The following is a 17138-nucleotide window of genomic DNA, read 5'->3' as shown; positions in this document are numbered from 1 at the left end:
GTATGTAAGCGGAAGTCGGTTCGTAGAGCAGATCGGAAAAAAAATTTAGGTTAAGATCGAACCTGCTGTGATACCATAAAATAGATTGTAAAGTGTGTGTTGTATTGATGAAAGTACATGAGTATATATACAGGAGATTAAGTCCTCATCACGAGAGGACTATGTATTAGATAAGTACAACATATCATTATCTCTAATTCACATCATTATCTCTATACATGCTGATCTTGCGGTCTCCACCAGATGACTTTGGTAGAATAATTGGTTCGCTGGAAAATTGTTGCTGATGCTGGTGTGGCCGCTGGTGATGCTGTGGTTCAGGATATGAAATTGCTCTGTGCAGGTTTCTTTGCTCAATAAGATCTGGAGTAGAAAAAGGCTGAGATATCCACCTTGTGTCATTCGAATCCAGTATTTGCTGGCCATACAAATTTGTCAACTCCTCCCCATGGTTCCGTCCATCAAGAAAATAATCTGGGAAGAAAGATAAATGATAAAGGGGTGAATTACCAATCTGGTGAACTGCTAACCCTAAAGCCTTAGTACAAGACACGGAAGATCGTACGTGATGCCTAAACAACCACAACATGAATAAGGAAAATCTGTTTTTTGGAAATCTATCACACCATAAATCTCAAGTAAACACAAAACTGGATAGAACATCCTCTATATTCACCATAGAGAAACTTAAGATAAAAGCTGACCTAGAGACAGTATGCGATGAGCAAAATTGATGCAAATGAAACAATAAAATCAGTTATTCGTTCCTTTTGTAAAGAAATTTGAGATAATATTCCGTGCACATAATAACTCACTGTGTCTTGATCCATTTTCAGCAACCGTCATGATCCCTATTCAACTGTAACAGCAAGGGAATAAAGCTCCTCGGGTTATAAGCTTCAATAAACAAGTTCTTGCTCGAGCACAAGCAAAGAAACCACGGCATGAAGGGAGTAAGACAATTGATCATGCTTAATAAAGCTAGCTGACCATAGAAAATGTTCCAGCAAGATCATCAACGTCGGACAGAGTTCTGGAAAGTTATTGGGGAGAAATGTAAGTCACACCACAAAGATCCAGTGCACGATCAACTAGAAAGACATGGAAGAGATAAATAATAATAACCTCTTCCTTATCAAAGGTGAAATCTTCTCCTATCCCGGCAAGAGGAAAATCCTCTTCTTCGTCTTCCAATCCACTAAGCTCAACCTCCTCAACAACATGGTTCCCAAAAAAGGCATAATGTGATGCATCAAAGACAGAACTACCATCTGCTACCAAGGAAATAATAAATTACATGTAAGAAGAAACAGAAGCTATGTGTATCAGCAGAGTCAAACATACTCTGGACAGAGAAACACAACAAAACAAGAACACAAACATACAGAAGTTATCTTATTTTCATGTTCTCTGTTTGATATGTGTTCTCTCTTTTGTAGACAATGAACTATATTTGGTGATTTCTATATCCAATGAATTTTTTTATAGATTTTGATTATGTTATTTTGTTTTGGTTGTGCCGGAAGATTAAGTTCCAATTCAAGATAGCCATCCATAAAAAATACTATGCATATTAATCAATATATAATGGTTTGAACAAGAAACAGGTTCTGAAGATCGCATACAGTAAAGAACATATTGGGTCTTTCTTCACATACCAATGCATCAACTCAAGAAAAGGCAAATTCATTACAGCATGTGACAATTTTCATTTCTCCTTTAATTTAGACCGATTGATATGAAAAGTTTTTTTTTGTCTTTAGTGATTGCATACAATTATAATAAGAGACCAAATCTGGTTTTGAAAGAGAAAGAGCAAACAAACTTCATGAGTTTTCCAAAATGTAGTTCTCATGAAGGTACGTGTAATAAGAAAGGGTATTCAACAAGTCACAAAACAAAACAACTAATACAAGAATAAGAGCTTAACATGAAAGGATCAAAGATGAGATTGTTTTTAGACATGCCGAGAGATGTTGGCTACTCTTCTGAATACCTCGAGCTCCTTTCTAACACATCAACCTAAACTGAGTGATGACAAAATCAACACTTGGGTATTAAGTTAACAATAAATCTGTATAAAGCTCTATATGAACGATTATAAAATGGCATGAGACGAAATATACCCTTCACAACTTTCTTTTGTTTCCTTGAGATGCTTCAGCAAATGAACCACAGTTTTGTCTGTGGGATTGGTCATTGTTTCTGTATCTAGCATCCCATCATATCTGCAAGAACAAAAAACAAGAGCTAGCTATGTAAACCACATGGATATATGATTTCTCCTATCTCACATTCACAAAATTGTATGTGTATTATCTAAATGATCTAACTACGAAGTATATGTATACCATATTGATTAATATGCATAGATTTGCGTACCTATATCTTGACTTTTCTTTGGTGACGTGTGTATCATGCTCTTTATCAAGCCCAGTCCATCCGAAATCAGAATCTTCCATCTTGTTTATATCTTGCTGATATCTTATGAATTTGCAAGATTTTATCCATTCATTCTTGTTTATTTTGATCATATAGATTAGGATTTAGCTATTTTTAGGTTGCATTTTGCATACATGAGTCTTTATTAGGGGCTGGAGTGTGCTATGGAATTCTTGGAGGCGTTTAGAGACATTTGTGGTGCAAAAAGGTGAAAGATGAACATGTATGGAGGTCTTAAAGATATCTTCTGTTAGTAAGATTTCGGGAGGACATAGTAAATTGAGTTAGCTTTCTAATGAAAGTGGTTTCAAGTCATTTGAAACTGTATTGGAGGAGTTATGATCGATTTACTAGAGGCATATCAACCCTGGTCGAACTCGGGTAGACCACCGCGGGTTCCCTTACCCGTGCGGGCGAAGAAGGCTGGACGACGGAAACTGACGCGGGTAGACCAGCGCGGGTTGGACGACCCGCACGGACAACCCAGGATGACCCAGCGCGGGTTGGACGACCCGCGCCCAACCCGCGCAGACGACCCTGGACGTCCCATGACGACCCAATGCGGGTAGACCAGCGCGGATAGACCAGCGCGGGTTGGACGACCCGACCTCTACCTGGGTCACATTTTCAGCTGGTCGAATTTTAGTGTTTTTTAAGGGGTTTTGAGATTTTTTAATGGAAACAATTAAGTTTTCCAGGGATGTATAAATACCCTTGTTATCCCAAAGTTGAGAATAATCTTCTTTTCTTTCTAAGAACACATAAACCTCTTTAAAGAGAATTTGGATCTTGAATCATTTTCCATCTATATTATTTGTGTTTGTGTGATTATGTTGCTCTCTAATCATGTTTAACCTTGAATCATCCATGGTTTTGGCGTTATTCATGTCTATTAGTGAGTAGACTAATATGGGATTCATGGGCTAGGGTGATTAAGGGTGATTAGAGAAGATCTAGGGTGTTTAGTGTTAGATCTATTTGTTTCCTTGCTTGTTGAGGGTTTTCAATGCTATTTTAGTCTTGATCATACTAAAATAGATCTCTAGGCATTTACTACCCACAAGGTGTATGATGAAATGCATTAACCAACTATTCAATGCTTTTAGCTTGTTTTACCTAAGAGATTAGTTGCTAAAAGAGTTAAGACTGCTATTAGACTTGTTCTCCATGTTTGCTTTAGTAACATTCAACCTAAGAGATTAGATGTTTGAGTTGCTTTACCAAAAGAACATTCATCTAGAGATAGAGCTTGTTTAGCTTAGTGTCTAGGCATAAGGAAAGTGTTTGATTGATAGCTTGCCACCTCTAGATTGGGTCTGCATCACCCAAGATCAAATGCCTAGTCTCATGAGTCCTCTTGCTTCATATTGAGAAAAAAATATCATTACTTTATTGCATTAGCTTATTAGTTCTTAGTTCATACCATCTTTAAAACCGGATTGCACATACCTTAAGCATGAATTTGCATTCCCTTTGCTTTAGAATCACCTAGGATTGGTTCGACAATCTTTTATACTACAACATTTGATTAGGAGCCTTGAAAACTCCTAACATCACTTGCGTAAACAAGGAAAAATACCATCCGATTTTCTGGAAGGCTTTCCTAAAACTACACAAATGTTTCCTGAACTTTTTCTAAACACTAGACAGTTTCACAAGCACAAGCAACAAGAGGCTCATAAGCAAATTCAAGAGCCTACCAATGATATCAACATGCCTAAGCAGAACAAGACACCAAGCAAAAATGTTTCAAAATTTGTTACCATCCGAGTTTCTGAAAGGCTTTCCTGAAACTACATAAATGCTTCCTGAAATTTTTATGAACATTAGACAGCTTCACAAGCACAAGCAACAAGAGACTCATAAGAAAATTCAATAGCCTACCAAATATATCAACATGCCTAAGCAGAACAAGACACCAAGCAAAAAAGTTTCAAATTTTTTTACCATCCGATTTTCTGGAAGGCTTTCCTGAAACTACACAAATGCTTCCTGAAATTTTTCTGAACACTAGACAGCTTCACAAGCACAAGCAACAAGAGACTAACAATGTCATAAGCAACATTTCCTAAACACATTCAATACATGCAAACAAACAACAAACGAATATGTAAGCATGGATATAAAAGTAGAAATTAAAAAAGAAATCAAAATAACCTGTCAGTTAGGAAAGCTGAGCTTAAGACAGTAAGAGCAGCATCAATGATGGCAAGAGGTCGGGAGATAATCGCAAGACCTGGGTGTTCAACACAATTCAAGAGGATCATTAATCATATTTCTCAATCAGTTCTTTAAAAATGACACAGAAAAGCTTTGTCATTCTATTGAACATGTTAAGGGCATAACCAAATCCCATCAAAATAGAAACGTTTGGAGAAGATAAGATGGATTACCTTAGCTTTTGTACTGCTCAAAGTGAATCCTGAATTGTTTTGTTCTATTTGTTCAATTAATACATCAAAACAAACTTATTAGTTCTCAAACAATTATCATTGAAGATTGAAGCCTCATATTTGAATCTCAAAACTCTAGACTTTGGAATCATACCGAGATGGCGTTGGAGAATCAAAGCTTCGTGATTTCGTCGGAGTTGATGATAGTGCTTGTCGTCGTCGGAGTTTATTTATATTTCATCGCCTTGGTGCCACCGTCGTGAGAGAGAGATCAGAGAGAATATAATCAAAGCTTCGTGCTTTCGTCGGAGATGATGACAGTTCTCTTCGTCGCCAGAGTTGATGATAGTGCTCGTCGTCGCCGGAGTTGATGAAAGTGCTCGTCGTCGCCAGAGTTGATGACAGTGCTCGTCGTCTTGGGGCCGCCGTCGTGAGAGAGAGATCGTAGGAGACACGTCAGAGAAGACACGTCTTTTTTTTGTTAGTTGTATTATTTACTGAGGGTATTAGAGTATTTTGAACAGTTAATGAATGCTATTTTTGTGACTTTTAGTTTCTCATCCTATTTTTGAGACAAAAACTAAAAATATGCTATTATGGAGAATTTCTCAATTATTTATTTAATGATAATCACATGTTGCAATTACAACAATCTCTAATAATAATAAATTTATATCATAATTACAAGAGAGACACAAAATACATGTGAGCCAAACACTTCAACCCAACCTTATTTATGTAACGTTTTTTTTATCCCGGCAAGAGGAAAATCCTCTTCTTCGTCTTCCAATCCACCAAGCTCAACCTCCTCAACAAAATGGTTCCCAAAAAAGGCATAATGTGATGCATCAAAGACAGAACTACCATCTGCTACCAAGGAAATAATAAATTACATGTAAGAAGAATCAGAAGCTATGTGTATCAGCAGAGTCAAACATACTCTGGACAGAGAAACGCAACAAAACAAGAACACAAACATACAGAATAATCAAGAAACAAGACTCAACAAAACTAACAAAGACAATCCAAGAAATTTCAGAACAAGACACAAAAAAGAACACAAACACACATAAGAAGTCCCAAAATATCAGAAACTCACAAACTAACATAGACAAAACAAGAAATCTCAGAACTATCGTTTTTAAATCGATTGACAAAGACACAACATTGATCTATTTTCACGCCGGAGATAAAGAGTTTCACACCGCCGGTGCTTCATATAATATCAAACACCAGACTACAAAACAAATGAAAAAAAAACAAAATAGAAAGAAGAAGAGTCCAAGGGACAATCGCTTACCTTTACGCCGTCGTGAGAGGGAGAGCTTGTTAGGGGCCATTGAATCAATGCAAAGCCATCATGTGACAAAGGTTATCTTTGAAGTAGATTTTGCAGATTTGGTCGGTGCGGTAACAAAGCCTAAAGCTTGGCCAGCTTTCAGATACCAAGGTGCGGAGCTGAGAAAACCTTTGGTGAATTTTCAAGAGTGGTCTTTTTTGGTTGTTTCTTCGGGAGCTAATAGATGTGCTCAAGCGATCGCAAAAAGTGTGACAAGGGAGAAGAGGTTCCAATCGTATGTGGCGATGGGTAACCCCCAATGGTTGAAGGAACTTTTCGAAGCTGATTTGCAGAGGATGGGATGACTGGTTTTTAGATGTCCTTTGACTTGACGTTTGGTTCGTGAGGGTGGAGCTTCATGCTCGGTGGTGCCCGTTGGAGGTTTTTTTTTTTTTTTTATGGTTTTATTCCTTTGATTTTTATGGCTTTGGTTCTTAGCCTGTTTCGAATGTTCCATTAATAAAGTTACGCAAGATTTATTAAACAAAAAAATGTTATCATTTTTTTGGTTTAAAAAACAATTTTTCCAAACTTTTAAGGTATGATTCTAAATTCAAAGTATGCTCATACAATTATATATATCCAAGCGATGTTAAGTAAGCATTTTCTTAATCTGATCATAATTAAATCCTTTAAAGATATGATTCTAAGTTCTAAATCTAGCTCATACAAACCAAAACAATGAATCATTACAAAGTTGATCAACCATTTTTCCAATCTGATCGTTCTTAAGGTAAATGATTCTGCTAAATTATTTCTATGATCATGCAAATCTATAGAAAAAACTTTCGGATTTTTTTCCCCACCAGTTAGCTAATTTTCTCTCCATTTCATATTCGCATTAACTAACATTTTTCATTACACATTTAATTTTTGGTTTATGATATGACTTCTCTGTGGGCACACTCCATTAAAACAGGGGAGATAGATGAGGAAGATGGAGAATCAAAGAAGACAAATTGATGCAGTATGGATCGTCCTTTCCTTTTTGGTGTTGGTGTTATTTTCCTTTATCGTTTAAACTTAAGATAAATGTTAGCTTTCCATTATTTTAGGAGATTAGAAATAAGACTTAAAGATATAATGTTAGGTCATAATCCCTAAGGACTTAGGACTTTTCCTTCAGCTATATATAGTGATCTCTAGGTGTTGTAAAGAGACACATTATTATTGATTTATAAAAACAGAGCTTTTGCTTTAAATTCTTGATTACGGCTAGTTCATTGGTTGAACTCAACGGATTCAAGTTCATAGGTACTTTTGGGAATTCTCAGACTAAACAATCGTTCCTATTCTATCGGTTACTCTATCAGTTGGTATCAGATTCCAGGCGTTTGATTTCTCAATCAAACAAACACTACAAGAAATATCGGTATTAATAGCACCCGATAAACGCTATCATATCGTTTTCATAGCGTTTCGAAGAACGCCGTGACAGCCGCAGCTATAATAGACCCCCCCCCCTAGCGTAGCGTTTTTCGCGTGCTGTAACAATATACAGATATTATAGCGTTGGTTATGTGTTATATTATACCTATTTATAGCGATTTCTTTTCGCTATTTAAATATTTTATGTGGCATTTTTCGTGTGCCATAAAATATTTTGTTATGACATTTGTTTTTTGTCATGAAATACCTTTTTGTAACTCAGTTTTTTTGGATTTTTGAACATTTAATAGCAATTTTTTTGTGCCATTGAATATTATAATACAGCGTTTTACTTGTGCTATGACGTTTATATTCTAGGTAATACTGAATAGCTAATATTTTAAACCGGTTTATAAATGATTTTGGTTTATATTAAAATTTTGGTTTACAATCGGTTTATAAATTAAACCAGATTACAAAAAAATTCGGTTTACAAACTAAACCAGTTTACATACAAACCAGGTTTAAAAACAAAATCTAAAAAAACCCTAGCTGCAGTTGAGTGTATACATTCTCAACCCCCTGAATTTTTTTTTTCAACAAGTCAGCAACATGACATATATTGGGAGATATACGAAGTTCCTCGAGAGGTATAATCTCAGATACAGACCTTAATTCCACGAGCCACCATTGCAAGCCAAGTCCTGCTCTGTTTGTGAAACCAGCATCAGTTTCCTTGCTTCAACTAGCTTGCTCATTTCAGTAACCAGGGTTACATGCTTTGACACGTTGCCTTGCATTTTTTTGTGCTCAGGGTAGCTGTCAACAAATCTGGCCATGTCCTCTGTAAAATCAACGCATTCACAAATTATAATCATTACTAGCACCAGAAACAGAATGTCTTTGCAGGAGCAAGACTAACCATATATTTACCTACTGTCTGGATATTTTTGTTACTCTTGGCCACCTGCTGATGTTCATTCCGATATCCCCAAAATTTTCATACATGTTAGCTTTGAAGAATGCATCTTGTTCTGATGATAAAACCACCTCCTGCTGGGACAAGAGAATTATTAGCTTAGCTGTGAGGTTTTCAACTAATAAGATCGGTATTGGAGAAGACTCACAACTTGCTGATCTTTTGAAAGACTTCCAATGGCTCTCACGTCAACTTTATTATCCTCAAGTCCTATGAGTTCGTGCACCATTGCCTACAGAAAAAATTCTTTAATGAGAAATTCTTATTCTTACAAAAAAGTACGACATCTGGAGGCACATCTCATATACTAGAGAGTAGCACAATAAAAAAAAATATTAGGCAAGTTGACCTGATATGTCCACTGATTAAGCAATGGGGTAACCGTACCGGGTCATCTCTTTTGTCAATTACAAGCAGCAACGGAGAGCTTTCAGTCCGTCTAAAATCGAAAAGACCGCTTTCATGCTGATACATCAATTTCTGAAACACAAAAGTATCTCTCAGTTCAAATGAACACAGGACACACGAAATTCTCAGACTAAATGCAAGTTGGAGACAAGTTCCCATCACAGTCATAGCCGCTATCTCCATCACTACAGAGCTCCGACTTCGCCTCTTCTCTCTTCTCTCCGTCTCCTGATGTTCTTCATCTTCTGTTTATCCCTGGAACCCAGATTTCAAAACACAAACATAAAAAAGATTCAAACTTTCATGGGAAATCCTTTCCATCAGCTTTCTATACCAAAAACGGTGACAAAACCAGAATCAAAAGAGAGAGAGAGAGATAGAGAGAGAGAGACTAGACGATATTCTAACTGAAACAAGGTGGAGATGGAGACAGGTGACGACGTTTTGTTTCTTGTTTCTGTGTCTCCGGAGAGGAGAGAGGGTAACGATGGATATGTGAGCAGAGGCATTGATGTGTTTTTGTGACGACGTAATGGTTCCAAAAGGAGCGTGGTGGTGAAGCTTATCAACGGTGGTTGGAGAGACAGAGGGGTTTCTTAGAAGAAGATGTGAGGAGCTCACCAGAGAAAAGAAGATTGCAGATGACCAGATATGAGAGATGAAGAGACGAGACATGAGAGGATTCTGAGAAAATTGATAATTTAGTTTGAGATATGTGAAAAAGAATTGCAGAGGTCGTCAGAAAAAAGAGAAAATAAAAAAAAAAATTAATAATTATATGCCGTTGGATTGAAACCTATCAACGGTAGAGATTGATATCTTAGCTATCCTCGCCATTCTTTCCTATTGGTCAGATCTGTTTCCTCTTATTATTTTTTAAACACATTCTATTTCCTCTTTATTTTTTTCTTAATTATACTCTGTTTAAAAAAAAATTTATATAAATCTAGTTTATAAATTTGTTTTATAAATTTAGTATCTTTTATATTTTGTTATTTTGTTATTAAAGTTTATTTGGAGTCTTAGGTTTGGGGTTTAGAGTAAAATTTGAGAATACAATTTGAAATTTTTTGATTAGTATCTATGTTTAGGTTTTGGTGTTTAAATTTGAAAAGGTTAAATTTGATGTTTGGATTTTATGATTTGGTGTATAAGATTTAGAGTTATTGTATATGGTTTGGAATATATACTCAAAGTCTAAATTTCAAAACCTATATTTAAATTTTTGAAATTTGTAAATTAGGATTTATGATGTAGGTTAATATGAAGTATGTGGTTTAGGGTTTAGGGTTAAGATTTATAATTAAGTATATGGTTTGAGTTTTAGAATATATTTGGAGTCTAAGTTTAAAATTTATATTATAAATTAAAAAAATAGATTTATGACTTTGTATGTAAGATTTAAGTTTGGGGTTTAGGGTATTATATTTAGGGTATAGATTTAAGATTTAATGTTTGAGGGTTATAATTTAAATTTGAGATTCTATTTTTAAAATTATTAAACTTTAAATTTAAATTTAAGATCGAAATTATATTATGAAAATATTGAAATTTTAGTGTTTATGTTTAGGGTAAGGGTTTAAACCCCAAATTAAAGTATATATTTAGAGTTTGGGGGATGATTTTTTAAAGTATATATTTAGAATATGAAATTAATCTTTAAAAAAATAGGATTTTAACTATTCAATTTTTTTTATATATTGGATATAAGTTCTATTAGGTACATGGTTAAGATTTAGGATCAAGTATATGGTTTGAGTTTTTGAATATAATTGGAGTTTGGTTTTTAAAATGATCTAATTTGAGTTTAAGTTTAAGATTTATATTATAAGTTTGAAAATATTAGATGAAAGGTTTATGTTTGGAGTGTAGGGTATTAGATTTAGGGTGTAGATTTAAGATTTAGTGTTTGAGGTTTATAATTTAAATTTGAGATTATATTTTTAAAATGATATTATGAAAATATTAAAATTTTAAAATTTATGTTTAGGGGTTAGGGTTTAAACCCCAAATTAATCATATACCCAACAATAACTAAAAATTTTATAACTTTTTTTCATTATTTAATTTCAAGTCTTAAACTTAATCTAAAAGTATAATTATCATTTTTATCCTTTGATTTAATCAAACATATAAATTAAAATACAAAACTTTTTTATCTAATTAAAATATAAATTAAAATACACTCGGACTTTAATTTTACACTCAGACATAATAATTACAAACTCTAATTATCATTATGAACCATATAAATTCTCTTGTTTTTTCACCGTGTCAACAAGAAAATCAAACATGAACTTTTCTCTAATCTGTTAAAGCCTTTGAATCACAGCAAGCCTCTCTGTCTTCTTACTGCACTTCATCATGAGAGACAGTGCTAGATAAGAAAATGATCTCTAACATCATAAAGTGGACGAGCCAACCGCATCACACCCATTTAGTACCAAGATCATACAATAACTACCTTTACGTTGTAATCTGGTTGCAGGAACCATGACCAAAAATGTTTATAAAACCAATGACCTGACAGCTTATAAGTTGATGAGATAGCTCATAAGTTGGTCCATCTCTTGATCTCAATGTTGTCTATGAGCCTAGCCGTTCCAAACCAGGCAGCAACAGTAACACAAATCGCTACTCCACTCTTTATCTCTACTACTCCTTCTAGTTTCTACGGCAACAGCAGCTCCACTACAAGCGCCAGCAGGAATACGAGGAGGAGCAGTAGGGGGACTCCGTAACGCTTGTTTTCTCTACTGATACTGGCAAACTTCAAAAACCAAAATAACAAGTTCTTTGTAACCTTAGCATCATTATGAACACATGACTGAAAGTAAAAACATCACACAGGAGAATGAAAGTGAAGCATAAACCTGCCAACACTTTAACGAGCTCATCCTCTGTTTCTCTCAGATCCGCTTTGGATCATACCCTAATCTTGAAAGACACCTACAACATCAGAGTCAGAGACACTCATAAGAACACTAATAAACGCCATGATTATAGACTCTCATTCCGCAACATAAGAGTTAGTTACAAAGAACATAGATTTACCCAAAGAGACAAAGTAAAAGAAGAAATAAAAACACAGAGACTTAACCCAGAATCGATTGTGAAGTGTTCCTATAATGATTGAAAACGCACAGAGACAACAAGAACCATGAATCGATTTTCGAAAGTTTTTAAAAGTCAAGCCTTTTGCCGAAACGCCATTGTTGCTCTTCTCCACTTTGATTCTGACGGTGTGAGGCATGATTCCGGTGACGACGAGAACGAAACAAGACGGAGATGTTATCGTGGTGTGGTTTGGTCACGGACTCAGGCGCCACCGTGTTCGATTGCGGGTGAGTGGAGACCACAGAGTGGTGGTCGGAGCTCGAGATCGAGCAAAGGGGAAACGCATAGATGAGACTCGAGAAGGACAGAGACGACGACGAGAGATAAGATTTTTTATTTTTTTTTTAATCGAAGAGATAATGAAAAGAGAATTGTTCTTTTTTTGGTTCATAAGAAGTAAAGGAAAACCCAAAAAATTGGTTAAGTGTTGGCTCCAAAATAATTTTTCAGCTATAGTAGTGATTTTTGCTTTCCCGCTTAATGAAATTTTATCTTAGCGCGAATTTAGTGCTACGAAAGAATTGTGATCTGATTTTGGGACTTTTGGTAGCAGTTGGTGAATTCGTGCTACTGCGAACTGCTACCAATACTCATATTTCTTGTAGTGAAATCGATCATGGCACCACGCAAGACTATGACGGACGAACAGCAGGAGGAAGTACGCCTTATGTTCGAAACTTTAACCACAAACCTTCAGGAGGCGTTGCAGACAGCAGTCCAAAATGCTCTTACCACCGCTCTCCAGGATCAGCGTGCTCAACGCGAAGCTCCGGGAGATCAACACGTTCCACCGCCTCGCCGTCGTGATGCTCAACTCAACACATCAGATGATGACGAGATCGTCGAGAACGTTTTTGCTAACCAAGACCACGACCAACATCAACAACGTCGTGATCAGCAAGCAAATCCTTTTCGTCGCAACGAACAAGACCAAAGAGTTTATAATCAACCTCGGTGGGAAACAAGTTTTCGCTCCGATATTCCAGAGTTCCTCGGGACACTAAACCCGGAAGATTTCATCGACTGGTTAAATACGGCGGAGGAGATTCTCGAGTTTCGACAAGTTCCTGAGGATATGCGAGTTCCTCTTGTGGCAATTCGTTTCAAAGGAAGGGCTATGGCTTGGTGGCAACAACTCAAGGAGTCACGTCGCCAAACTAATAAACCTCGAATCAATTCATGGGATCGCTTGACAAAACACATGCGTCGCGCCTTCCTACCATACAATTATGAGCGTACTTTATACAACAAATTGCAAAACCTAAGGCAGGGTTCACGTACTGTTGAGGAATACGCAACTGAGTTTTTCTACATGACAGCCCGAATGACCGCAGGCGAAACCGAGAAGCAACTAATCTCACGGTTCATCGGAGGATTACGCTCTCAGCTACAGCTTGCTTTGGCACAATTCAATCCGACGTCAGTATCTGAGGCTTATCAACGCTCAATCTCTATGGAGTTACAGCAGCGGTCGTCTTGGTCATCGTCTTCACGATCCCGCCTTCAAACTCCAGCTGCTGGTGAGAGTACCACACCTGGTACGGACAGTACAACACAACGGTCAGAAGTTGCCAAATCAGGCCTCAACACCGAACCTATTGCTTCTTCAAGACCAGCTCGTCCCAACGCTCTGCGTTGTTTCACATGTGGCGAACGCGGCCACATACAGACAGCGTGTCCCAACAAAGCAAAGCGTGGGTTGATTCTTCAAGAAACAGAGGATGCCGAGCCCCGATATGATGACTATGATGCTATTGACGATGGGAATCCTGATATTATTCAAGGTGATACAGGTCTTAACCTTGTCCTCCGCAGGAACTGTCTCATACCTAAGGCATCACCAGAATCTTGGCTTCGCACCAACTTGTTTCGTTCGACGTGTACCATCAACGGACGGGTCTGCAAACTAATTATAGACTCTGCCAGTTGTACTAACGTTATGTCGTTTGAAGCAACTCAGAAACTTGGCCTTGCCGTGATACCTCACCCATCTCCTTATCCGTTGGCATGGCTCAACAATAGCACCGAAATCACCGTGTCAAAACAAGTTCTCGTCTCCTTCTCCATTGGAAACTACAAGGATTCGGTTACTTGTGATGTTATACCTATGGACGCTTGCCACTTGCTTCTAGGACGACCTTGGCAGTTTGATCGAGATGCGATACATCGTGGAAAAGCAAACACTTATAGCTTTGTGTTTGACAATCGTACGGTCACACTAGTTCCTTCCAAGGAGCAACCTGAACCAAGCGCTCGATCTGAGGGTACTAATACCAAAGACAATACATCATCAGCGAAATCACTCCTAACACTTCCCAAAGGCGAATTTGAAAAGCTTATTCTCGATGCTGATGTTCTGTGGGCTCTTATCGCGTCTCCAGCCACAACAACAACCGAGACTGAACCTTCCCCAGCATTTATTCCTTTGCTCCAAGACTTTGGTGATGTCTTTCCAAACGAACTTCCTAGCGATTTACCACCATTGAGGGATATTCAGCATCATATAGACTTGGTTCCTAATGCAGTTCTTCCTAACAGACCACATTACCGAATGAGCCCTCAAGAACATGACGAGCTGCGTCGTCAAGTTGAAGAGCTCCTTCAGAAGGGCCACGTGCGTGAGAGTCTAAGCCCTGCTGCTGTTCCCGCTTTACTCATTCCTAAGAAAGATGGAACTTGGCGAATGTGTGTTGATAGCCGTGCAATCAACAAAATAACGGTTCGGTATAGATTCCCTATTCCACGCCTTGATGATCTCCTTGATCAAATCGGTAAAGCAACCATATTTACTAAACTTGACCTGAAGAGTGGTTATCATCAAATCCGTATCCGTCCCGGAGATGAATGGAAGACGGCTTTTAAAACGCGAGAAGGCCTTTTTGAATGGACAGTCATGCCATTTGGCCTCTCAAATGCACCTAGTACGTTCATGAGAGTGATGAATCAAGCCCTTCGACCGTTCATTGGAAAATATGTTGTTGTCTACTTTGACGACATCTTGATCTTCAGCAATGATTTGACGAGCCATCTGTCCCATTTAAAAAGCGTGTTAGAGGTCCTTCGACGTGAGAAACTCTTTGCAGCTCGCCACAAGTGTATCTTTGGAGTCCGTCACGTGCTCTTTTTGGGTTACATAGTTTCCGATAAGGGACTACAAGTTGACCCAAGCAAAGTGGAGGCCATCAAGTCGTGGCCAACACCACGGTCTATCAGCGACATACAGAGTTTTCACGGCCTGGCGTCTTTTTACAGAAGATTCGTGCATCACTTCAGCAATATTGCAGCACCACTAACAGACTGCATGAAAGGTTCGTCGTTTCTTTGGACTGACGAGGAAAATTCCGCATTCGAGGATCTTAAGCAGCGCCTGGTATCAGCTCAGATATTAGCATTGCCGGATTTTACTCAGGTTTTTGAGCTCCATTTCGATGCTTGTAAACTCGGGATTGGTGCTGTTCTAAGTCAATTGGGACGTCCTATAGCATTCTTTAGCGAGAAGATAGCTGGGTCGCGTGCTCGTTACAGTACATACGACGTCGAATTTTATGCTATTGTGCAGGCTATTAAGCATTGGAGGCATTATCTGTTCCATCAGGAGTTCATCTTCTACACTGACCATGATGCCTTAAAACACCTGGGCAGTCAAGACAAGATCTCCTCTCGCCACGCCTCTTGGATAGCGTTTCTGCAGCAGTTTACTTTCGTGATAAAACACCTGTCGGGTAAAACCAATAAAGTGGCAGACGCCTTAAGCCGAAGACATTCCTTGGTGGCTACTTTGCAGGTTTCTATTCCGGGTTTCGCTGCCTTACCGGACCTCTATCCAACCGATCCTTATTTTGGATCGATATGTTCTTCTTTGTGTGATGGTGTTGATTCCGAGTTCGTCCTTCACGATAACTTCCTTTTTCGAGGCACTCGGTTATGTATCCCAGAAAGCAGCTTACGTATGAAGATTATAAAGGAGCTTCACGAAGAAGGTCATGTAGGTCGGGATCGTACACTACAGTTGGTAATGGACGCTTATTTCTGGCCCTCTTTGCGCAGAGATGTGTATCGCTTCGTGGCAAGGTGTGTTATTTGTCAACAATCAAAAGGGCATGCGTCTAACGCTGGCTTGTATCTTCCGCTTCCCATTCCAACTCAGCCATGGACTGACGTTAGTATGGATTTTGTCTTGGGTCTTCCTCGCACTCAGCGTGGTCATGATTCCATCTTTGTGGTCGTTGACCGCTTCTCTAAGATGGCTCACTTTATACCCTGCAAAAAGACAACAGATGCGGTACAAGTTGCAACACTTTTCTTCCGAGAGGTTTATCGCCTTCATGGCTTGCCGTTATCCATTGTGTCGGACAGGGACTCCCGTTTTCTCAGCCATTTTTGGCGATCCCTGTGGCGTCTATTGCGTACAAGTCTTGACATGAGCTCTGCATATCATCCACAAACCGATGGTCAAACTGAAGTAACTAACAGGACACTTGGTGACATGCTTCGTTGTTTGGTCGTAGGTAACATAAAGTCTTGGGATTCTGTGCTTTGTCAAGTGGAGTTCGCTCATAATCATGCAGTCAACAAGAGTACTCGCTTCAGCCCTTTCCGGATCGTATATGGCATTGTTCCGCGTGGTCCGTTGGACCTTGGTGTGGCTCCAGACACGTTTAGGGATCATGGTCAGGCTATGGATTTTGTGGCCAACGTCTCGGCTATACATGCACAAGTTCATGACAATTTACAGCTCGCATCCGCTAAATACAAAGCAAGTGCTGATCGTCATAAACGGGATCTACAGTTCAAGGTTGGCGATCGCGTATGGGCAGTTCTAACGCGTGAACGTTTTGCACCGGGAGAGTACAATAAATTGAAGTCTAGAAAAATAGGTCCCTTGGAGGTTATTGAGAAGATTAACGCCAATGCATATCGACTGTTATTACCACCAGAAGCTCGATTTTCGGATGTGTTCAACATCAAACATCTCATTCCGCTCGTGGCACAGGATGATACCGAAGATCCGAGGTCGGATCTTTCTCTACCCCGGGCGACCTGATGCAGCATGGATCGTCCTTTCCTTTTTGGTGTTGGTGTTATTTTCCTT

At 38.3% G+C, this 17138-nt stretch overlaps 1 protein-coding gene and 1 long non-coding RNA gene across 3 annotated transcripts; both read right to left on the bottom strand.

The window, feature by feature from the left end:
- Positions 1-220: 220 nt before the first annotated feature.
- Positions 221-6163, bottom strand: LOC125585576. The gene is made up of 3 exons (XR_007322561.1): positions 6136-6163; positions 1210-1271; positions 221-439 (listed from the first exon to the last, which is right to left on the bottom strand). It is a non-coding gene; the product is annotated as an uncharacterized LOC125585576 (long non-coding RNA).
- A 1788-nt stretch (positions 6164-7951) lies between these two features.
- Positions 7952-9642, bottom strand: LOC106365758 (vacuolar protein sorting-associated protein 45 homolog). Of its 2 annotated transcripts, none has more exons than XM_048754886.1 (5): positions 9092-9642; positions 8909-9001; positions 8670-8753; positions 8465-8595; positions 7952-8386 (listed from the first exon to the last, which is right to left on the bottom strand). In XM_048754886.1, exons 1-4 carry the CDS (start codon positions 9110-9112, stop codon positions 8476-8478), a joined length of 318 nt encoding a protein of 105 aa, XP_048610843.1. In that variant the 5' UTR covers positions 9113-9642; the 3' UTR covers positions 7952-8386; positions 8465-8475. The 2 variants fall into 2 exon arrangements, with proteins under 2 accessions (XP_048610843.1, XP_013660702.1); XM_013805248.3 differs by having other exon boundaries at positions 8476-8598; positions 9092-9309.
- Between the last annotated feature and the right edge of the window lie 7496 nt (positions 9643-17138).

Source organism: Brassica napus, chromosome C4, assembly GCF_020379485.1.
Source record: "Brassica napus cultivar Da-Ae chromosome C4, Da-Ae, whole genome shotgun sequence".
Lineage (NCBI taxonomy): Eukaryota > Viridiplantae > Streptophyta > Magnoliopsida > Brassicales > Brassicaceae > Brassica > Brassica napus.
Note: the sequence above shows the minus strand (reverse complement) of the source record. Positions and strands in the feature narration are given on the sequence as shown.